Genomic DNA, 24,513 nt, shown 5'->3' with positions numbered 1-24,513 from the left:
ACTGTGACTGAGAGACAAGGGGGGGGGGTGCAAGCATCATGATATGGGGATGTTTCTCCTACTACGGTGTTGGTCCTATTTACCGCATACCAGGGATCATGGATCAGTTCGAGTACATCAGGATACTGGAAGAGGTCATGCTGCCATATGCTGAAGAGGAAATTTCTGATCCCTGGTATGCGGTAAATAGGACCAACACCGTAGTAGGAGAAACATCCCCATATCATGATGCTTGCACCACCATGCTTAATTGTCTTCACTGAGTACTGTGGCTTGAATTCGGTGTTTGCAGGGCGTCTGACATACTGGAAGAGGTCATGCTGAAGAGGAAATGCCTTTGAGGTGGACCTTTCAACAAGATAATGACCCGAAACACACCAGCAAGCGAGCAAAAGTATGGTTCCATATGAACAGGATTCAACTGATGGAGTGGCCAGCACAATCCCTGGACCTTAATCCCATAGAAAACTTGTGGGCTGACATAAAAAGTGCAGTGCATGAGGCAAAACCAAGAAACAAAGAGGAATTGTGGAATACAGTACAATTAACCTGGGCTGCAATACCTGTTGAACGATGCCAGAAGTTGGTTGACTCCATGCACCACAGATGTGAAGCAGTTATCAGAAACCGTGGTTTTGCAACAAAATATTAGTTTAGGATACTCAGCCAAGTTCACTTATCAAGAATTTCTTAGTTTGTACAGTACATTTTTGAGTTTCCAAGGAAAGATGGCAACGCTGCTATTTCTTTGAACATGGCATTTCTGACTTTCTATGAAATATCATTATTATTATTTAAGTTTTGATGACTTTGCCCAATTGTTTTGCTTTGGAATAGAATGTACTGTGTCCCCAATGCATCTGTGTTCATGAAAGTACAATTTGTTTGAAGAATTTTGACATTTACTCTTTTTTCTAAAGGCACTGCTATTTTTTTGAGCACAACTGTATAACTCATGAATGAACATGATGTGAGGGAGACAAACACAGCTAGGTACACCCACACACTGTACACAAACCGTTCACAAACACACACACACACACACACACACACACACACACACTGTACACTACCCCCCCCCCCCACACACACACACACACATACCCTCAAAACAGCTAGGTACACCCATATACTGTACGCTACCCACACACATACATAATGTACACTACCCACAGTGTGCGAGTCCATCACACTGCAAGATGGACATGCCACATACACCCTCAGCACAGCCAGGCACCCCCACATACTGTACTACCCCCACCTTACACATACACCCCACCCTCAACACAGACAGGCACCCCCACATACTGTAAACTAACCCCACCTAACACTGCAGGGTGGACTGACTGCTGTGAGTGTCCATTACTATATCCACCTATTATACAAGAAAGATAAGAAGTAAACTACTTAAAGCGATGGTTCGGAGTAATTTCACCCTAGGGTCCTTTGCACCATGACCCCGAGCCAAACACCCTCCCAGAACTTGTTTTCCCTTGGTCGAACCCTGGTCGAGTAGCGCTGTCAGAAACTAATGAGTTTCTGCAGACGTAATGGTACCAACTTTTATCTTGTAAATTACCCCACTAATATTGCCCTGAATGGTACGAAACTTCTTTTACGTTCCTGTTGGGGGAGTGGACAGAAAGTACACTGGCTGAAAGTCAGCCCTGGCACGGATTGCAACACTCACGAGAAGAGCAGGGAGAGAGAGAGAGAGAGAGAGAGAGAGAGAGAGAGAGAGAGAGAGAGAGAGAGAGAGAGAGAGAGAGAGAGAGAGAGAGACATAGAGAGAGAGAAAGAGAGAGACATAGAGAGAGAGACGGAGTCTCTAAGTCAGGGAAGGGGAGATAGGGAGAGAAAGATGGACTGAAAGAGAGATGGACGGACTGAATGAATAAGAGCGAAAGACAAGAAAAAAAAAAACTAGAACGAAAGGGAAAGACAAAGAGAGAGAGACCGAGGTGTAACTGCTGAAGGGCAGCGGAATGAGATCACACATGTTTACCAACTTGCCTCATCAAGCCTTAGAGCCTCAGTTCCTCTTTCACTCAGCAGATGAGCTGGTTAATGTGTCACACTCATACCCCCTCTCACCACCACCACAACCACCACCACCATCTCCACCGCCACACACGTCATATGAGGCTCTGTGGAATTGACGGAGAGAAACAGAGTCAACAAGTGTAGAGGAGAAAGAGAGAGAACAAGTATACTGATCAGCAGAAAAGAGAGTATGGTCACAGAGTTAAGAGTTAATGAATCGGGGGGGGGGGGGTGCAAGAAAAACAGAATGGAAGAGAGAAATCTTGCAGTCCAGACGACTGGGAGGAGGAGGAGGAGAAGGAGGAGTGAATAAGATAGATTAAAAGAAAGAAAGAAAGAAAGAAAGAAAGAAAGAAAAACAGCAGAGAAAGAGAGACCTTGTGTGTGGTGTGTGGTGAGTAAAAGTGAGCAGTAAGCAAAGCAACGGAACACCACTGCTGCAACATCAGCACATTTCACACACACACACACACACACACCCTTCACTCTCACTTCACTTCCTGCTCTGAGCTGGATGCCTGTGACAGGAGGCCCAGGCTCTGGGCTAGTAACCTGCCAATCACCTGAGCCAAGGGCAGCTACCTTCCAGCACACTTTGCTCAACTGGGGAGGCAAGGAGGAAGTATGCTCAACTGGGGAGGCAAGGAGGAAGTATGCTCAATATTGACATGTGTCGTGAAGTCACATGGAAACTAATATGCGCGCGCGTGTGTGTATGTGGGAGTGCTAGAGCGTGTGTTTCATATAGAGAGTTTGAGTGTCTGTGTTGTGAAATGCCATCTAGTGTGTGTGTGTGTGTGTGTGTGTGTGTGTGTGTGTGTGTGTGTGTGTGTGTGTGTGTGAGTGAGTGAGTGAGTGAGTGAGAGTGAGAGTGAGAGTGAGAGAGAGAGAATTTTTGATGTGTGCAAGCTAGAGAGTGTGTTTAGAATGTGAGTGTGTGTGAGAGGGAGAGTGTATGTGTGCAAGAGTGTGTGTTTTGTATGTGAGCGTGTGTTTCATGTGTGTGTGCTAGACTGTGTGTTAAAGCGATGGTTCGGAGTAATTTCACCCTAGGGTCCTTTGCACCATGACCCCGGGCCAAACACCCTCCCAGAACCTGTTGTCCCTTGGTCGAACCCTGGTGGAGTAGCGCTGTCAGAAACTAATGAGTTTCTGCAGACGTAATGGAACCAACTTTTTTCTCTTAGATTTACCCCACTAATAATGCCCTGAATGGTACGAAACTTCTACAGTGGTGTTCTTTACTCAAAAACGAGGCATTAACGAGGAGTTTATTTAAATAACACTTGCCTGATGTATGCTACTATCTGCTACTATACCGCTGCGTCGACGTTACTTTCGCGATTTGGGAAAAGCCCGTAAAAGTCCTGGCAGGGTTCTACCAAGGGAAAACAGGTTCTGGGAGGGGGTTTGGCTCGGGGTCATGGTCATGGTCAGGGGCGTTTCTAGACTTTAAGGACAACCTGGGCTTAGCCCGGCAGGACCGGATGTTTTTATATATATACAGTACATAAAAGGTGTTATTATAGTAGACAACAGACTACATTAGACTGCCCAAATTATTTATTATTGAATTACTAGGCACATACACATTTAAGTGTGAGGTTGCATGTAATGCATCATTAAGCAAATGTTCTGCACCTCCTTCTGTTGATCTCCCTTCTCTCTCCATCACCTGACTGCTCTTTTGTTGTTTGATCTATGCCAGAGATCTACCAAAAAGACAGTAAAATGTTTGAGGTTGAAGTTCTGTCTCAGTCTGTTTCTCTGTCTGTTCTTATCACTTACTCTCTTCTTTCATCACTTACTGCTGTCCTTCTCATCATTTGCTATTTTTGCTTCTCATCACTTACACCTCTCTCTTCTCCTTCTCTGAATAATGGTTACCAATGTCCATGCCTGATCCTGACATAGGCCTATCTGCTCCTGCTGCTGGCTTCTCCTCCTCTGTTTGTAGCCCATCTTTGCTGCTACCCTCTACAAAATCATGGAATCAGATCAGTGTGTGGCAAACCAACAAAAACATACTACATTGCAGGATACAAAGAACTTGAGATTGCAATTTTCAGCTCTAATTACAAATGCTTTGCTTATGCATAGGGCATTTGCATACATTTCAGTGGACATTTAAACACATTCCCATGGAACATGTTCATCCCAATGAAACTTGGGTTTTTTAATGCTGTTTTATGTTTATGTCATCAGCTTTGTAATCACTTTGATGGTTAAATGGCTCATTACAGGGTGAATGAAAGCTGTCTCAGCCCCCTCTAGATATTTAATGGTTTATAATTTGCCACTGTTAAAACATCTCCCTACAAATGTTCAACAACGAGGGAAAGCATTAGCCCTTCTGGCTAAATTTAGTTATTTAGAGCTGAGTAAATATTGAAGTTGGCTAGTAGATTTCAGACAGAAAATACGGATTGCCTATTGAATGGCGGGTGAATTTCGCCACTTCATTTGTCAGTGACTGGTAGACATTCACATTTCAAAAAGTTAATTTTTACTCCTGCTTAGTGTTTACTAATGATAGCTTGCTAGCCAGCTAGCGATAGGATAGGTAAACAACACTAATAGCTGGCCTTCATGGAGTCGGTCGGACAGGCTTATATTTCAGTTTACAAACATGAATTCTTACCCTTTGCCTTTCGTTTGAAAAAGCCAAACAGTTTCTTTGCTGGCCATGTCACGTCTGCTTTCTCAACGTACTGCAACCTATGACGCTGAACCACCCAGTGAGTTGACAGCAGTAACGTTATTTGAGAGCACAGATCCACTGATCTCTGACCAGACCGCGAAGCGACCCTCTGGCGCTCTCCACCCAGCCCCCAGCCCAGCCCAGCCCCGCCCCGCCCCGCCCATTCTGCTTCTCCTTGTCAGAGTTTAGTGTTCGGGATTCCTTGTTCTAATAGGCTACGAGGGATAGAACGCACAATGAAATAAAAAAGTTAAATAACAATTTTGGCTACCCGGGCTGAGATCAATTTACCCCGGGCTGAAGCCCAGGTAAAATCCGCTGGAGACGCCCCTGGTCTTGGTGCAAAGGACCCTAGGGTGAAATTACTCCGAACCATCGCTTTAAGTGTGTGTGTGTGTGTGTGTGTGTGTGTGTGTGTGTTGTGAGGAGGGGGAGAGAGAGTAGAGTGGAGAGTGTACCTGAGGGCATAACTAACCAAGATTAGAAACAAATAGCTCAGCACACACAGCGTCTCAGGACCATAGAGTCACTGCAGAGAAGAGTCGTTTCCTGCGGCGGAATGCGAACAGTCGGGGGGAGTTGGAGGGGTTAAAAACTTCTGGCTGTGCCGACTCTCCCATGGGCGGGGGATGGCGTGTGTGCGTGTGTGCGTAGGATGTTCACTTTGTTTAGAACTCGAGCTGGAGTGGACTCTTCCTGGAGCGAGGTAGCCCGGCCTCTCCTTAGCCTGGTCTCCCGAGACCGCCCAGCCCGCGCTCACAAACACACTTTTTCATTTTTCTACTCTGTCGAATAGACAGCAAAAATAGCACAGGAGTCAAGCCACTCTTTCCAGTGCCTCACTTTCCAGCCATCAAAACACAGTTGGAACATACCAAAAAAGTGTGTGTGTGTGTGTGTGTGTGTGTGTGTGTGTGTGTGTGTGTGTGTGTGTGTGTGTGTGTGTGTGTGTGTGTGTCTTTGTCAACACTCCAGAGGTTGAATGGGCACAGAACGAGGGAAGATTTAAAGGTAGTGAAGAGGGTGCGGTGACATGAACCGGTTGCAGCAGCGTGATTTACACCCTGTATGTCACAGCAATGTCTGCAGGCTGAGAGAGAGAGAGAGAGAGAGAGAGAGAGAGATAAAGAGGAAGAGAGACAGGCTTATGTAAGAGACAGTCAGCCTAGCAGCCCCCGTCTGTCTGGGTTCCGTCGGCCCTCCGCCCCAAACACAGACAGCGGCAGACAGTAGCGCGAGCTGGGTCATGAATAAAAAGGAGCCAAGTGCTGTTAACACAACACGACAAGAGCTGTTCCGACTAGAGAAACAGCAACGCTACATGGGATAGCCTGATGGCTCTGATACTGGCACAGGGAAAACTAGCTCTACTGATTTTACCCTCACACCCTCAAACACACACACAGTCAAGTTTAAATGGTCATTAATATTCTGACTATTGGCCTTATTCAGAATATGACAATATTGCGATTATGGGGTTGACATGAGTTGTTGATGGAATATTCCAGTCATATTCTTGACAGACAGATCCACTGGTAGCGCTGGTGGAACTGCAGTCTATCTGGAGAAGGGAATAGCTAAGGCTAAAGAGACAGTCACACAGGTTCTGCCCACTCGATGGTGTTTTATGCCCCAAACGTCGTCTTCCAGGCAGCGTTGCCACTGTCGACTTAACTCTAACCTCAACCCACGCCTAACCATAGCGCCTTCCAGGCAGCGCTACCTTGAAGACAACGTTGGGGGCATAAAACACCAAGAAACGTTCTGCCCTGATGAAGGCCATTTTGGCTGCAAATATGATGGAAGATTTTATCTAATCTATTATGAATTAGCCTACTAATAAAGCTTCTTTTTTTATATGAAGGAGTGCCTTGGTTCAGTCCTTTTATTATGAACTCGCCTACTAATAAAGCTTTGTATATGAGTAAGAGTGCCTTGGTTCAGTTTGTACGACAGGATGGACAACTCAGAGAAGCAGAGCAGTAACTGTACTGTGCTGTGAGTCGGAGGTATAAACAGGAGCACTCCAGAGAAGCAGGTGCAGTGCAACCTAGTGCTTGTTTTTTTACTTGTTGTTGTTGTTGATGTTTTTTTAAACCGAAGTATATTTTTAGGGCTTTTTGCTCTCATGCAGATACAACTGAGATGGACAGGGCACAGATACAGAGTGAGAGAGACACAGGGGTGGGGTCGGAATCGAACACTAGGTCGCCGTAGGCACTTGGACCGGTTTGTGGTTGGGATGCTGCCGTCTATGCCACACACACACACACACACACAGCTCCCCGCAGTGCTTGTTTTTACTGCCTGATGGGTGAAAGCGTGAGCTGATGTTGACAGGGGGGGACCCCAAAGGAGATGCTAAGTATACACAAATGTACACATGGCTAGGGACTCTGAAAAGTTCATGGAATAACTCAGGAGATTAACAGGGATTTGCCTTTAGCAACACGTAAGCATATGCAAACACCCAGCATCTTAAGAGAGAAAGAGAGGGTGGGGGGGCTTGGCAATGATGACGCAGAGATGTTGATGATGAGACATGTTCATTTGTGTTGTGTGTATGTGTGTGTGGGACCGGGTCACCTGACGGACCCTCCAACGGCGTGAATCAGAGCAGCTGGTCGTCTCAGTTGGTCTCACACACACACACACACACACACACACACACACACACACACACACACCATGGCACCGTGCTGGTACAAGCTGTGGTTTAATGGTGGGTCTCTAACGGCCTGTAATTTTCGACCGTTTGAACCTGGAAGCGTATAAATGTAGAGCATCCCCTTCAAAGGGACTTTGTGTGGTTAAGTTGGTGCTTTTCTTCAGCATAATGATGAGTAAAGTGCATCCCCTTTTCTGGGAGTCTTTGTACCTCTTCCCAGCATGACACTGCACACATACACGTACACCATCGATTTGCATCGAATATCTAATCATCCTACAAAATGATTAACCTCGTCTAATGGTGATTATGCAAACAAGCTGACACTTGTTGCATAGTGTGACAGTGTGCTACAGTCTTAGGGTGTGAATAGATCTCAATCATCCAATGAACTCGTCTTAACCTGATGTGTTGACTAATTGCGGTAAAATTAGGATGTGTGTGTGTGTCTACGTCATTGCTTTTGCAGTTGGCTCCGCGGGAGAGCAGTTCCTTCGGGTGAAAAGCGGACTCGAAGCGTGTGTGCAAAAAAAGGGGGGTGGGGGTTGGAGTATGTGAGTAGCATTTAATATCCTAGCTCGGTAAGTGGTTGGGTTGGCTGACATTGACGGTGGACGGACGTTTTCACATAACACAATACTTGACGCAATCAGGTGCCGTTTGAAAACCATGAGCTCGCTAGAAGCTTTCGTTGGATCTCGAAATACACAGTGGTTGTAAAAGCGTGTGTTTATTACCGAAAGAATCCAATTCATTTCATGAATTAGCATATGAGAAACAGACAGCGGCTGCAGCTGGGATGCATCACAGACCATGTTAATGTTATTCCCGTAGCACAACCTAACGTTAGCTACCAGAACAGCATAGCATAGACCAGTGCTTTATTTCTAGGCACATTCCGCCACACGTTCAATACACCAAAAACTACCCACCACTAATCCACTGACACTGGGTGATTTGCCAACGAGCTTAAGTTAGCTACTTAATACGTAACGTTGACTAGAATTAGAAGCTAAGTATGGCGTTAGGTTCAGGATAACTGAATGACCACTAGCGTTAAGGCTTGCTAGCCACCATAGCAAATGCACGTCCCATAAACATGCTTACCCATAACAGCACTTTAATAGGGAAAAAACGTAAATGGTCAATGACAACAGCTAGGTCGTGTCAAATGTATAACACCATACTGTAAATTGAACTAATCAGCAAGATTTTTTCCACTGGTTAGCTATAGCTAGTTAGGGTCTGCAAATAGTGGGGAATGGTAACGTTAGTCTGCATGTGTCAAAATGTTTTGATGGTCAAGCCGGGGTGAAAACAAATAAATATCATTCCTTGGGGTTGTACATAAACCTTTTGCTTGAACGTGTTAACCCGTTAGTAACTTGGTTATATTAGCGTTATGGCTAGGTAGGTGCTGCATTGATTTGTTTTGACTTAGCTAGCGATAATGTTAGATAACAGGTTAGCCAACCAATGGTATGGCTAGTAGTAGTCAGCTACTTATCTTGCTAGCCAGCTAGCAGTAGCTCGTGTTAACGTTAATCGTTTAAAACTTTTTAGACGTAGACATAATTGACAAGTAAACAGACTTACACTTCCAATATTCTGTCACCCTTCAATATGCCAGCTCGGTCTGCAGCCCCTCCAGGTAACACGGCGCTGACATGTTGCAGTGGAGCATACAGTTCCCCGTTGATACTTCGCAGTTGTCCACCTTCACTTACTTGCCCACGAACATTGAACCCATAGCCCGATTCCGATTTTACAATCCGTACCATTCGTGGGCCTGACGTCACCATTGTTATGTTCTGGCCTCTGGTACCACTCACCGAACCTACACCGGTTCCGTTTCGCGGCCCCGCGGGGTGCAGAGAAGAGGGTTCAGACCGTATCTCATCTTCTACGTCCGCCATCTTTAGTTCAAGTTCTGCCCCCCTCCTGTCGGTGCCTCGCACATTCAAAACAACTCAAGTACACTGGGTTGAGCGCTGGGAACACAGCGGCGCTGTCGGTGACCCGCCCAACCATCACAAGACCCCCTTTCGTTTTCCTTGAGGCCTTTTCGCAGTCACCGGAGCATTGCCCTTCGACTATCACAGGTGTAGCAGTATTAGGCCTACCTAATGTAGTCTAACTTTGTAAAGTAGGTAATTAGCCAAACCTATTTTTTTTTATTAAGCACATACCAAGTATAAAGCACCTTACACGGTTGCCATCTTGAAAACCCCTCCAAACCTATTTTTATATCATGCTCTTTGGGAAACATTGAGTGTGTGTGAATCTAGTTCCAACAGTAGGCTAGCTTAGGCTAGGTGTGAAGAGTGTGTTAATAGGAGATTTCTAAACGAGAGTTCTCTTTCTTCATTATCCTCGTCCAAGCAGAGCTATTTTCTCTCTATTTTCATAAGTGCCCAGTGGAACAGTAGGCTATGTAAATCAAGACGGTCAGCATTTAATATGCAAATGATGGCTGTTTGCCTAGGTCTTGCTTTCTGCTACTGGACAATTCACGAACTGACACAAAGCCTTCCAATGCAGACAGACAATGGCTGAATCTAATTTTGATAAAACTATCCAAAATTATGTGTTAGGTACCTTGTTGGCCTATATAGACCTACAGCACAACCATTATGTAATCAAAACATGGCTAGCAAAAAACAGAGCAGACAGAAAGAAAACTAGCAGAATACATCTATTGTAACATATAGGAACACAATTTGTTACAAGTGTACAGGTCTGTGGTTACAAGCTAGTGAAGGTCTGATTAACGGTGTTTGAACTTGTCAGTTGCACTTTCCTGCCATCTTGTGGTAAGATAGAGAGCTGCATGTGTGGGGGAAAAATAATTTTGCTTTCAAGGCATGGTCTCAGCTTCTAGAGCTAATGTAGATGTTGATTGGAGAATGAACAGTTGACTCTTTATAATTCAGTTTGTTTAGCAGGTAATGGTTCAACATTAGACTTAGGTGCAGTTGTACAAGGTTTAAACTAACCACCTGATGGCATGTAATAGGCTACTGTAGGCCTATCCACAGTGCATGCATAGAATGAAGGTAAGTATAATAAATAGATAATAGAAATAGAAGACACAAATTACTACACTGCCAACAGAACTCCCACAAAGATATTCCCACTCAGCATTTAAGGAGGTTGAGTTACCCAAAATATTTGGTGAGATATCACAAGACTTCTGTCTCAAGTGTAGGCTATAAATGAATAACGTAGTGTCAACATGAAATATGACAGCTGTAAGATGTGTGAGACAAAAGCCCTGTCTCATGCATTTAAAATACTGTGTGTGTTTAAAAAGTGCAATGATTTCAACACTCTTTGTAGTTGCCTACACAGCATTCTGTCTGTATACTTGCTAAATCTAAAGCGACTTTTTACCACTTAAGCACACAGCTGTTTTTCTTGGAACAGTGCAGATCGTTATATTTTATATATATTTATTTAGCAGACACTTTTATCCAAAGAAACATTCTGGCAGCAATGCAGAAGAGACCTTAGGTGGGAATTAATATACATCAATCAATACTACTAGACGATGAGAGATGAGGCAGATAAGACAGCATCAGTCAAGAGTTAATGAAGCAACTCACAATTCTGCTGCACTGCAAAAACTGCTTATCTAATCAAATCTAACCAAGATTATTAATCTTATATCAAGATAAAAAAAATAGTTTGTATTGTTTTCAGTATAAAGAGACCTAGCGCTTTCTCGTGAAATCATTTGACTTAATTTAAGAAAAGTTTGACTTTTTTTTAAGACATCTCATCCTGAAAACAATCAATTTTTTCTGCCAGTGCGTTAAGCAAATTTGTCCTAAAAACAAGCAAATTTGTCTTCCAGTGCGTTAAGTAAATTTGTCTTGATAAGACTCTTTAAAATAAATCAAAGTCAAAATTATCTTTCGAGAGCGTGCTAGGTAGTCTTTTCATACTAAAATCAATGCCAAATATATTTTTTGACCTTATTATAAGATTATTAACACTTGGTTAGATTTCATTTTTTGCAGTGTGAAATGTTGTTGAAATTAGAGCTAAACAGCCAATCAAATGATACCAATCCCTTTCTTGTATCTGACATAAAGTGTTGATTGGCAAGGTTGGGTAGTAATGGATTACATGTAATCTGGTTTACGTAATCAGATTACAAAAATCGTTTGTCCACTATCATTATCATCCAATTGCCTGTGTAGTTTCTTGACAAGAAAAAGGTTCAAATCAATGTCAACATCGACCAATAAAAATGTGTTCAGTACTTGGCCAATATCACCACACTTTGAATTAAAGACAGTAGAAAATAAGTGGACAAAGCGGAAACAGGAAGATGGACTAGTTCGAGGGCAAGCGAGAGTTGCAGTGTTTTGTTACAGTCGTGAATTTGTAATAGTTTGCTGGATAAGTTAATAAAGTTACCAGCGAGAGTTGCAACACATGGAATTAAGAGGAAAGAATAGAAACGATTTATTTTCAAACAAAGGATATCTATTAAAGGAACCATATGTAAGATTGTGGCCAAAACTGGTACTGCAATCACTTTCAAATTACTGTAGAGCGGTGTATCCCCTCCGCCTCCCCCGACTCGAGGTTGCCAACCTGGATGGCGAAACACTTCTGACTTCGTGATTAGTAGATAGGTGGAGGGTGGCGCATCAGGCCAAAACACAACATGACATGACAAAACACAACATCAACATCATTTGAGGGCTGCAACTTCACTTTTTAAATGACAATATCCTGGCCGGACTACTGTTGTCAGTGATATAAGTATTTGAAATGAACATGATTTCTTAATGTCTAGTGACATAGCAGGGCCATTTTATGATTAATTGAAATACATTTCTTACATACGGTTCCTTTAAGGCCTGAACAAAATCTCTTTCCACTTCAGGAAATTACACAAACTCAGCCAGCTGCTAGCTAGCTAGCCAGCTAACTAAACTGTAAAAAATTATTAAAATTTCCCTCGGGATGACTAAAGTATCTATCTATCTATCTATCTATCTATCTATCTATCTACCTGTGAGCACACCTTGGAAACTAGATGATAATGATGGTGGTAGTTGTGAATAGTAGCAACCAAAGTCTGAAGTACCATCACAGAGGCTAGCTAATAGCAGAGCCCGTTTACATTCTCTCATAGACAGTAAAAGAAAAAAATTATTCAGTGGAAATGCATGGATTCCAGTTTCTTCCAGTAGCAGCAACTGGAATCCATGCATTTCCACTGAATTATTTTTGGAATCTGATCCCTTATCATACCTGTTCATTCTTACTCGTTGCTCGACTTATCGTGACTAAATTCAAGATGGCTGCAAACGCTAAACTTCGTGAAGATACTGTCTGTATAAATCGTCTTGTAAGTAAACTACCAGTGCTTTTTCAAAGTTCTCGATGTCTCGTTTTAAATGCCAGGGCCCTCGGAAGTCTACCAATGAAGTGTGGAGATACATTGAGCCATGGGTGTAAAACAGTGATTTATTTGCATGGCTAGCCCGATGCCGAAGCACCACTATTGAAAAAGCTGTTGGTAGCATCGGCTAACTAGCGCCAGATTTTGGAGTGCAGGGGACAAGCCGAGATGGGCTATGAGACATACGTTCACACTCGGTATCATGTTTCAATACACTTTAGGTCAATATCACACCGGAATTCTCCTTTAATGCAGCTTCTTCTGCTGTGTAACGTAGTTAGCGTTAATCTTTTCACAACAGCGACACCTCTGTTCAGGAGAATATTACAACTAGTGTCGTGACCACGATGCGCGAGTATAAATGGTTACGGCGCTTCTGTGACGTCACTTTGCCACGCTACAGGTCGGGTGCGTCGAGTATGTGGCGCACTTAAGTCTGAGCCACTATGTCTCCCATTGACAGATCCAGGACTATTTATAGACACTAGTTAGAAGATAGTTCTCTGAATTTGACAAAAAGTGTATTGGATTACAGTCACAGACTGCACCTCTAAGCTACAGCTCCAAGCGTTAAGACAATGAACTGCTGTTTTTCTTTGGAATGTGAAGATGAGGCAACAGATGTGAGTTCTAGGCGTGACGTCAGAATGATGACTCTTAGGCACTTGACCCCTCTTGCCTGTAGGGGATTAAAAGGTCTCAGCTGATACAACAAATGTGATGTGCATGTGATGTTTTCAGTACCCATGAGGGTTTCATGACCGAGCCATTGCCTAGCCCTAGGGCCATGCCACATGGGGTAACAGAAGTGTGTCTTCAGTGGTGTGACAATGGAAGAGAACACACACACACACACACACACACACACACATGGCTTGAGAGTGTCAGTGTTGTGGATAATTGAAGAGCCTGACATGTGCTTTGTCCGTCACCTCATGACTTCTCAACCAACATGGGCGAAACAAAGAAGTCATGACAAATCAAAACAAAGAAATCATAATACCTTTAGCCTATTGTGTTGTGTATGGGAATTAGTGAGGGACAGTAAAAATATGACTTTATTTGAGAGGGGAATCCCTAACATAAAAATGCTTGCGTATGGTTATCTTAGCGGGTGTGGTAATCATAGGCCTCCTTCTAGTTACTCAACTTCTCCAAGCCACTGCAGCGTAGCAACGGGTGTGTGTTTGCCTTGAAACCAATAACAGTCATTGGCCATGGCATGCTGTAAGCCCAACCCAGGTTCACAGGGCAAAAATGTAGAGATAGAGGACTGCAGAGATTTGAAGGGATGCCGGGGAAATGAGTGTATATCCTGTCCATCCCTCCCTCCCTGACAACTCCCTGCTGTCTCACTGTAAATTGAGGTTTTGCTCCGAGGTTATAAACTGCACAATTCTACTAGTGTGGACTGCTTTGACTGGACTGGGCTGCTTATTAAAAATCACACTGAAGTATTGTTAAAGGAGAAATCCGACGAGCCAGGCAGCTACAGCGCTACAATCTGGGGGCATGAACATGGTGGCTCATGACAATGCCTCCTTAGTAGCGCTGGGGCTGCCAGGCAGCTTTAGCTGCTGGCTGCAACAACTTGAGCTAGGTGAAACTGATTGTTTTAGTTTTTTCATGACCAACAGTACTCTGTGACCTCGTGAAACGGATTTTTTCTATGTGAAAAATCGCCGGACTTCTCCTTTAAGTGCTGCGAGGCTTGTTAGACACCGGAAAATGGAATGGCCTATTTTAAGTCTCCAGCATTCATGGACAATGGATAAGAGTAACGAACATTACTCAGTGTCCACCTGGGCATACATGCTCTGGGAATGGCAATGCTATGGAGCAAGATGAGATGGGAGCATTATAGGCCTCTGTAGACTTAACACTGCAACTCTATTCTTATGGAGTGCATGCTAATTGCAACACTGCTACTTGGAGAATTCCTATACACACGGTCAGCACTTTGTCTCTCTCTTTGTCTTTCTGTCACACACACACACACACACACACCCTCTCTTTCTCCCTCTCTTCTCTCTCTCACACTCACACATACACATACACACACGCACACGCACACACAAACACACACACACAGGCACCTTAGTAAAGACACTGTTTCTCAAAAGTCTGTAAACAACAAGGACATTTTATTAGACAGCATAATTACAAAAAAACAGACAATTTTCTTCATCCCTATATTCTCTGAGCATCCATTCTTTCCTCATCTTCCTCTTCCTTTTTTATTCCTTCACTTTCTGGCCCCCGTTTTCTTGAGATGCATCTGATAGCACTGTTCACAGGCGATGGACAGGCCAACCACCAGAGACACAAACTCCTCAAAGCTCACTTGGCCGTCGCCGTTAGCGTCCAGATCCTTCATGATCTTGTCCACTGTGGCAGGGTCTTTCTGAGACTGAGAAAAAGAGAATAAAAATGACATTGAGATCTCCTGCACTTGCACCATCATCACCACCACCACAACCACCAACCTTATCACCACCACAACCACCATCCTTATCACCACCACCATATTCTCAACGGCCTTTGTGTCTTTCAGACACGTTTTCACATCCTTCTCTCTTTGTGTGAGACCATTACTTTAAAAAAGATACAGATTAGCACACTACTCCTTAACACTCCAGTGAATGTAAGATGCGGAGAGGTCACATCTAAGCTGTGATCCAGCCAAGGAGGGGGCCGTTTAGGACTGACACAGATATGGGCTGACAATGCATCCAGAGTGTGACGAGTGACAAGAATAGCAGACAGCCAGATGAAAAGAAAAAAAAGGAGAGCTCACCTTGAGGAAGCCAGATAGCTCGTTCTCCATGAGGTCTTTGAGCTCCCTGCGGCTCAGCGAGTTGTTGTCGCCCTCCTTGGAAGCGTATTTGTGGAACACCATGATCATGGTCTCCATCGCTTTCTCTAGGTCAGATGGCATGGCTGCAGTTTAAAGCTAAACACTGAAGAGAGAAAAGAAGAGAGATTTAATTATGGTGATACCATTTCTCCATTTAATAATAAATATGTAATAATCAATATTATAATCAAACAAAAAAAAAAAAAAACAGACAATCAATACTAAACTAAAAGGGGACATTTGTTATAGTATGTTTACTATATTTGGTCTGCATGATGCGTTGGATTATGACCTCATATTTCATTACTGATGTATGTTATTGTTTTATTTCCTCCATTGTAGTCAAAAGAAGGTACTGAGTAAAGCAAGAGTTTGTGCTACGTGACAGAAGTCAATTTAAGTGATTCAGAGCAAAAAACAACCACGTGATTACTGAATGAATAATGCCCAGAATATAACCTTCTTCACAAAATTACGTCAAACGCCTCACACAATACCACAAATCCACAAATCAACATCCACTCACTGCAAGATGCAGAGATGGGATTAAGGGACACTTGGAAAACACACACAAAAGAGTGTGTCAGTGGCAAACCGGGAGGGGAGTCTGAGACAACTTCATCACTTGTATTAGGAAAGACTGCAATAGTTATGAAGGAATGTTAGCAATCAGCTCTGATTTACAGAGAGAGAGAGAGAGAGTAACACATGAAGATAAGAAGAGCAAAGATGACAAGTTTACACATTCCCTAGAGAGTGCCTGAGACATTGCACCACTGCAATCATGTGTACACCGGCCCCAGATCATTCCCATGAGCCACACCCTTTGGCTAACTCTACAGTAGAACTTTGCTGAGCCACATGCTGGGATCTGTTGGGATTTCTCAACTAGGCTACTGCACACACAGAGGCACGGGGGGGGGGCTGGGTGGACATACGGAGAGAATGAGTCAGAGAAAGTCAGACCAGGAGGGATGGCAAAAGCAGAATGAGGAAACGAGGGGAACAGGCAAAAAAAGAGCAGTTGCTAAGAAAACTTTTTTTTAATTTTATTTTTTAAAAAGGTGTTTGTATCCATGCAAAAGCCAGGGACAGATCACGAACATGATTTGGCTGACCAATGAGTTACACTGTGACGGAGAGAGAAAATACAGTAGAGCATTTGTGTAGCTTGGCCTAGACGATGCAAATGGTCAAAACCACACAAACGGTGTGAAGTGCGTGAACTTGCCCTTCGTAAGAGTCGTGCTGCCTAAACACGTGTTAAGACTCGAGCCTCTTCCTAATCCACATTTCAAATGTGATAATGACAGCATGTTTCCAACAGAGCTGTCGTTTTTTTTTTTTTTTGTCGTTTTGAGACGTGGCAAGTATCCCACAATGTGTTGTACAGACAGAAACAAAAGCGCATAGATATATTAAACAGCAGGATATTATTAAGCTGCAGACAGATAGTCAGTATTCACTGAAGTCTTACCGGTCCGGAGGCAGAAAGCAGTGGTGGAGAAGAGGTTCCTGAAATGGGAAGTTGGACTTGAGAAATGTTCACCCACCGATTTATATCAGCAGGCGCCGCCCCAGTGGCTGGTGCGTCAACGGTGGTGTGTAAAAAGTATGAGTGTGGGTGTGTATGCGCGCGTACGAGTGTCTATAGACTGTGTGCGTGCGGGTAGCCTACTGATGTGTTATCTCTCTGCAACTTAAGCAATAATGTCTGTCAGTCGTCCAGAATAGTCAAATGGATCAGAAATGAGAAGTCAAAGAACTTTACTCGCTTAACTCACTTAAGACGGCAGACGACAGTTGTAGGTAGGCCTACTATGAGCTGAAGCGTCATGGAACGTATGGGCTTTGTTGGCAGTAAGTCGTTTGTCTAAAATAGCCTACTTATAAAGGGACCTATACAAATGATAGTAAATCAGTAGCCAAACCGATAACATGTGGGAGTGGACAGTCTCTCATAACATTTTAAGCGACTTTTGGTCTGGATTAGGACCACTGCGAGGGGGATTTTATATGGTAGCCTACAAATGTTTGCATCATTGTGATGATGAGTGTGCGTGTGTGTGTGTGTGTGTGTATGAGTGAGAGAGTTGTTGCCATGGCAATTTATAAACAGTGATAAAACACTGGTATAAAGCAGAGCTAATTAGTTTGTGTGAAAATTACTAATTATCTTAATTGTTTTAATGTTTTACATATTAATTCCACCAAGGTCTAACCCTTCAGCAAAACGTTTAACAAAAAGTCAAGCGTTTTAACGCCCCCCTCCACAAGTTGCGCAGCTCCTTGGCAGAGTGCAATGGGTGGGGTGAGATGGAATGTAAATCTGATGAGGGAGTTTGTGGTGAGGGTCCTGTTCTGTACACTGGGTGATAACAGATAACACTGATGTTTGTTAAGAGCATCACAAACATTTGTATCACATACAAACATGTAGGTTGCCATAGCTGACAATGCATTCATGATTGATGATGATAGCCCTATCAGTTGCATGTAGACTCAGAACATCTCTTGTAGTTTGTGTGTTGCAGGCTATAAAAATATATTTAGTTATTCGTTATTAATTAGGGGAAAATGATTATTCTATTTAATTTATAACACCTTATCTAATAATCTAGGTTTAATGATACCTAATACCTTGTTAAGGAGGTATGAAACTGTATCCGTGCAACCATTAACCCTGCTACATCTACAAAGGTTTAATGGGTTTCTATTCCCTAGTCAGTAACAAAGTAGGTATATGAATTGAAAGTAATTGCAGGATTTTCATATTATTGATTGCATTAAATGCACCTATTTGAAGTAGAGATTTGATAGCAAAACATTTGATATTAGGGATGCGTGTCATCTGTTGCCTGCTGAAACTATGTATTTATTATTTATTCCATCACTATAGCCTACGTGAACAATCAAATCGCGCGTGGCTTAAGGCAGATCAGGTGGTAGGCTGCTCTCCTCCAACTCATTCGTGTCCACGGACTGGAATCGGCTGTTGGAGAAGCACCTTCCATTTGGATCTGCAGGCGTGTAGGCTACCCCAGTTAAGCTGTAACTAGCATTTCAGCTGAACGACGGCGTTCTTATTAGGTTAAATGGTGGAGAGAATTCTGAAGACAGAAGTGCCAGATTAGTCACTGTAATGGACGCATTGGTTCGCATAAGTGTGAGTAGGCTAGCCTATTTCTGATAAAATATGTTGACACAGTTTTGTTTGAAATTTATACCAATTTACCTACCCATTTAATTTGTGCAATTGTTTGTTTCAGTGACATGATATTTATGAAACATTCAGAATTCATTTGATAATGCCTTTATTTGGAAATCTATTCAGGTCCTCCATTATATGTATGGCTGTTTTTTCATAGCCATTTTTCTTGCATCATTAGCATTAAGCACATAACAAGAAACGTGACGTTTAGGATGATAATCTTTTGGGGTGTTACTTGCTCTGATGTAGGTTAGGCTACTCTAAAATATGACAGTCCTGTTTTGCTACTTTGCATGCTGTAATGGGTTTGCTAGTGTCATTTTGTGAGTAGAAGAAAGCCATGTGGTATCCGCCAACATCTGTTTTGCCAGTCATTCCACAGCTCTCTACCACATAAGCATAAGCGTTTGAATTTTAAACAGCAACTTCATTTGTTTGTCCTAGCAAGGCATTGCTGCTGTCTATCTTTTGAGTGAATGCACTATTGAAGAACTGCTTAGCTGACGCATTGGGCTAGCTGTCAGATTTAGGCTACAGAGCTGCAGGCCTTGTTGAATAGGCTACGAGGGTGTGGGACAAATTTGAATTCATATTTGGAATTATGAAATATGTACAACAACACCTTTTCCTGGTGACAGTAAAGGATTTTTCTCGAAATAAAATATGTTGCCAATCCAAAGCCGGTCGGGCAGGAAGGCTGATGTCCTAATGGAGGAGCGGAGCGGATGTGAGTTTAAAGGTGCTGATGTAAGGGGATGCTCGTTACCACGGCAACGGGATGCAGACACGGGAGGCCTGGCGCTGCAGATGGGGGAGTACTGCTCTCCAGCGAGTCTGCGGTGCAGCAATATCCTACTAACCCAGATTAGCCCACGAAAGGAACAAAAGCCGAGCCCGCCATTGCTTTTTAAATTATAACTGAACAAGGCTTAATATAGGCCTACGAGGTAAAAACGGGGGCGAATTAAGGAGACGTCGTTGAGGTTGCAATAACCATGTAGCCTTGTATAAAACTCTGTGTTGAAGCCGATCTGAAATGGCGTGCGTAAGATTTTTTATTGGAAATATAAAACGTGGCCAGTCTCCTACATAGTCAAACCGGTTTCGGTTGCAGCATATCTCGTGCTTCGTGAAGAATACGCTCCGTTGGGAGCAGCGGTCCTTTTCGAGGGGAGGACAGCAGCATCTCTGTCATGGCGCCCGTGTACCAGGTGAAGGTAAGACCGGCTCTCCGCTGTACAGTGTCGATACCCGGGTCCTATTTCTACTCTGCTCATCAGAACGAGAACCATGCACACTAACAGGATAGGAGTAATGCACATCTACAAACGTGCTGTGGAAAGAGACAAGAAGTGGTTTATCACAAGGATAAAAAATGCCAAATGACGCTATTGGCGAACTTGACATTGGAGAAAGACAGGCTCCGGATAGGGCAATGTCGAAAGTCCAGTATATACCATCAGCCAGATTGGTTTTGGATTTAAGTTACGATAAACCACGCGCGTTTTCATGGTGTTTTGTGTTTTGGTATTTATAAGCTAACTGTTGAACTTGTGGGTTTTATAGGTTAGCGTGTCGTCTGTCTGACCTGTTTGTTTATTTGGGCTTAGGTGTTAAAAACAAACCTTTGCTCTTTAAATCAGGCTAATGAGTTAGGCCTAAGCGATATGCGACGTGGAGAACGGGAACGGAGGAGATTACATTAATTCAATCAGTAAGGGAAGGTCTGAGTGGTTTTAACATTAATCTGATTTGTGTGTTAGAGTGAAAGGTTCAGGGACAGGGAGGTGGGATGTGTAAGATGTGTGCACCGTGCATGTAATGGGGATCGCAACTAAGCCTAAATTAAATTACTAGTTAAATCTTTGATGGATTCTTTGAGAATGTTTATGAAATCAAGGTTGAATTGGACATTGAATATAACATAATTCAGTGACATTGAATATAACAGAATTCAGTGATCTTTCATAAAGCTGAAGTAGGCAAAACAATTTATGAAATGAGAAATAACATTCAAGCTACAGTACATTGCCAAGGAGACCTTAGGTAGCAATAATACTACTGCAATAAATACTACTACCAGAGGATGCGAGTGCAGAAGTGTAAGGAAGGAGCTAGCGGATGAATGAAAAATGAGGTAGAAAGGAGAGAAGAATGGAAGTGCATGGTAAGTGTATAGGATGTGCATGGTAAGTGTATAGGATGTGCATGGTAAGTGCCTGGTAAGTGCATGTTAAGTGCATAGGAAGTGTCTGTTAAGTGCATGTTGTGTTGGGTTGGTACATGTGTCATTATATACAGGCCTCTGAAGCTGCAACACTTCATGACTGGGAATATCGCTCTGTAACATCTCTCTCCTGCACGTATATATGTATTTATATATACTCATGACTGGGAATATCGCTCTGTAACATCTCTCTCCTGCATGTATATATGTATTTATATATACTCATGACTGGGAATATCGCTCTGTAACATCTCTCTCCTGCACGTATATATGTATTTATATATACTCATGACTGGGAATATCGCTCAATATCCCTCTCCTGCACGTATATATACTCATGACTGGGAATATAGCTTTGTAACATCCCTGTCCTGCACGTAGCAAGTTCAGCAGCAGAATGCTGACCAGCTCTCCCTGTAGTTGTTTGATGCACGTCGGTTACAAGGACATTTGATGCAGCAGTGGCCCTCTCAGACTCCGATAGATAGTCCTGTCAATATCGGCTCTCACTGAGAGCAGGTAGCGCCCCCTGTCTTCTGCTGAAGGTATGGTGGGTAACTGTTCTTCTCTCTGCTCCTTTCCACACTGCACCCTATGACCAACAGACAGCACTGTTACCTACTTTAATGGGCTCAGACTGAGTTTTTGTTTCTAAGGTGTTGCCTTAGTTCTTCAGCTGTGTCCTACGTGCTGGTGCTTCATTTTGGCATATTAGTCTTTGATAAAGCACAGTGCAGTACGTGGGACTACGAGGAATGGCAAATCTTGCTTGTGTGCAAATTTTCGTAAAGACATGTATATTGTCTGTATAATTTGCTTGATTATGTTACAAAGTGAAGGTTTTCTCTTGCTCTGTTAGATTTAGATAAAACACACCACATGTATGCATCTCATATTGGAATATTTCTAAGAAAATATGAACAGAAAATGCATATAGCAACCACACAGCCATGCAATGTTTCAGACTGAAGAGAATAAAAGCTCCTTGTGAGTTTTATCTTTATGCTGTATTTTTGACCTTCACTGGAGTACGGCCGCTGTTCTTTCTTCTGTCTGCATCCCATGGGCTATGGAGTATACTGTATATCCCCCCCTCTGATTTACTGAACATCCCTGACCTAAGCATTGCAAGCAAGGGTTTGTTTTGTAAAAAACTGCTTTAGTCAATAGTTCAGTGCCCTACATCTCTCCCAGTGATTCCACAAAAGTTACACTCCATTCCTGTTTGCTACCTTTGGGGATAGAATGTTGCTGGATGTTTTGCTTTGACTGGTGTTCACTGCGGAGCTCAGCATAGCATAGCGCTAAACCTTGTGCTCAGAATGTAGAGTTGAGATGAAGACCGTCAGTGTAGCCCTGGTGTGGTCTTCACCTCTGCCACATGCCTGCTTGGGCTTCACAGGGACATTAAATCATTAATGCCAGGGTATATGCATTTTTAACTTGTGTGGTCATGGCAGCCAATGGCAGAGAGAGAGACCCAGCAGAGCACGTGGGCTGGCTGCTAAGGCCAGGTATGAGAACCTGACCTGTGTGTGTGTGTACCAACACACACTAACTAATGCTATTTTCATGAGCTGGCCAATTTGTTTTGGAATTTAACACCTTGCAACACCACACTACACACAAGCACCGGAAGGTCAGTACATCTCAGTACATTCATTAGTTTAAAGTGACACAGTTTCCATGAAACTCACAGACGTCAAACTGTCATTTAAAGTCAACCGCCGTCATGTTTCTCCAGATGTTTAGCAAAGCACTACAAATCCCATTGGGCCGTGCGGCGTGGGAATAAATTACCACCTGTTCTCATCGCGTGTTTCCTGCAGCACGGTAACCATATGTAGTGCGCATTTTGGATTCAAATTAGTGCTCAAAGACTCTTTTCGTGATAAGATGCATGATTTAGCACTCACTGGACCAACAGAGGGAACCTGTGTTCTTCCCGCTCCACTGTGCGTTCCTCTGTCTCCACTCACCTTCTTCTTCTAAGAACTGTTTTATTATTTATTAGAACTAGCATGTCCTTTTTCATCTTCTAAATGCCTGTCCAATTAACACATCTTCACTCTGTGTCTATGTTTTGCGAACTGGAACAGGAGTTGTCTTTTGGTCTCAAGAACACTTTATAGATTGAAGAACCGTCTGGAAAATGTTCCTGAAGGGAACTGTTTGGAGAGATGATGAGTCTTTGTAAACACTTTGCCGGATTGTTGGATGTGATAAGCTTTATTGGGCCCTTGGGAACAGACTGCATTTCTCTCAAGCCCCTGTATCATGGAGGAATGGCTGACCAAGCGCATGGCAGCACTTACTAATCCCTGTCTCTTTCTGTCTCACACATGCGCACACACACTTACACACACACACACACACACACACACACACACACACACACACATACAGACCCACCCCCCACATACACACCCACGCACACTTTAATTTATTTATCATCCAAGAAGCTTCACTGTGAGATGCACTCATATGTGGATACCTCCAAGCGTGCCCCCTTACTAAAGCTACATCTACCACTGAGTGCTGATTCATGTTTAAATCACAGTGTGGATCACATCATCATCACACCTGCCATTTGAGTCACTCACAGTAGAATTGTTCAGTTGTTGTAGTTCTGTTGACTCACCCATATTATTGTAGGGTTCTGGCCCTACCTGCGGTCTGTCTGCGGGTAGGTTTGTACCTGCCTGTAGTGACATGTTAGTTCTAGGCAGTCATCAGGGGTGTGATGACTCAGTTTGATTTCTTAATAATCAGCAGTGGGTGCTTCCTGTCCGTATTGACAGAACAGTCAACCACATCCTGAATAACGCCTCCTCAACCATGAGGAGATGTAGAAAAAAAAATACAAATATAATGACTCGGACTACCAGAGTTGTCAGGGTCATAATAATACATGTAGCTAGAATCAGAATCAGCGTTGTGATCGTATTCATATCGTCAAAGCACTCTTGGAGATAGAGTGGAGAACGGTTACACATAAAGAAATAATGGAGTTGTTACGAACGGTTACACGTAAAGAAATAATGGAGTTGTTACGAACGGTTACATGTAAAGAAATAATGGAGTTGTTACGAACGGTTACATGTAAAGAAATAATGGAGTTGTTACGAACGGTTACACGTAAAGAAATAATGGAGTTGTTACGAACGGTTACACGTAAAGAAATAATGAAGTTGTTCCCATGTTATTACCAGGACTGTGGGGAGGGGCCGCGGGAAGTGGGAGTGAAGGGCTGTGATCGCATAGTCCAGGCCGCTGGAGGCGCATCACATAACTTATGGGCCAATTCCACGCAAAACTGTCACATCCATAAAGCCAACACAATGCCATGGTATTTAGTTGGCATTATATGGATGTGACAGTTTT

General features: G+C 43.2%; 3 protein-coding genes across 4 annotated transcripts in view; 1 reads left to right on the top strand and 2 right to left on the bottom strand.

Annotated features, from left to right (window-relative positions):
* Window positions 1-9,463, bottom strand: part of snx27a (sorting nexin 27a) — a 39,997-nt gene extending 30,534 nt beyond the window's left edge. The window contains 1 exon segment of the mRNA XM_042075982.1: window positions 9,009-9,463. Within this exon segment, the coding sequence (XP_041931916.1) occupies window positions 9,009-9,328 (320 nt within the window). The 5' untranslated portion in view covers window positions 9,329-9,463.
* Window positions 9,464-14,957: 5,494 nt separating this feature from the next.
* s100a10a (S100 calcium binding protein A10a) lies at window positions 14,958-17,288 on the bottom strand. The gene is made up of 3 exons (XM_042075981.1): window positions 17,169-17,288; window positions 15,632-15,794; window positions 14,958-15,244 (listed from the first exon to the last, which is right to left on the bottom strand). The coding sequence occupies exons 2-3, from the start codon at window positions 15,770-15,772 to the stop codon at window positions 15,080-15,082; spliced, it is 306 nt and encodes a 101-aa protein (XP_041931915.1). The 5' UTR covers window positions 15,773-15,794; window positions 17,169-17,288; the 3' UTR covers window positions 14,958-15,079.
* A 1,393-nt stretch (window positions 17,289-18,681) lies between these two features.
* The window catches only part of trim46b (tripartite motif containing 46b), a 28,801-nt gene continuing 22,969 nt past the window's right edge, over window positions 18,682-24,513 (top strand). Inside the window, exon 1 of one of the 2 annotated variants that reach the window (XM_042075977.1) lies at window positions 18,682-18,857. In XM_042075977.1, coding sequence (XP_041931911.1) covers window positions 18,834-18,857 — 24 coding nt within the window. In that variant the 5' untranslated portion in view covers window positions 18,682-18,833. Of the gene's footprint in view, window positions 18,858-19,730; window positions 20,120-24,513 lie in introns of those variants that run through there. The other variant, XM_042075978.1, reaches the window with a different exon arrangement.

Source organism: Alosa sapidissima, chromosome 21 (assembly GCF_018492685.1).
Source record: "Alosa sapidissima isolate fAloSap1 chromosome 21, fAloSap1.pri, whole genome shotgun sequence".
Taxonomy (NCBI): domain Eukaryota; kingdom Metazoa; phylum Chordata; class Actinopteri; order Clupeiformes; family Clupeidae; genus Alosa; species Alosa sapidissima.
The sequence above is the reverse complement of the archived record's forward strand: the minus strand, read 5'-3'. Positions and strand labels throughout refer to the sequence as shown.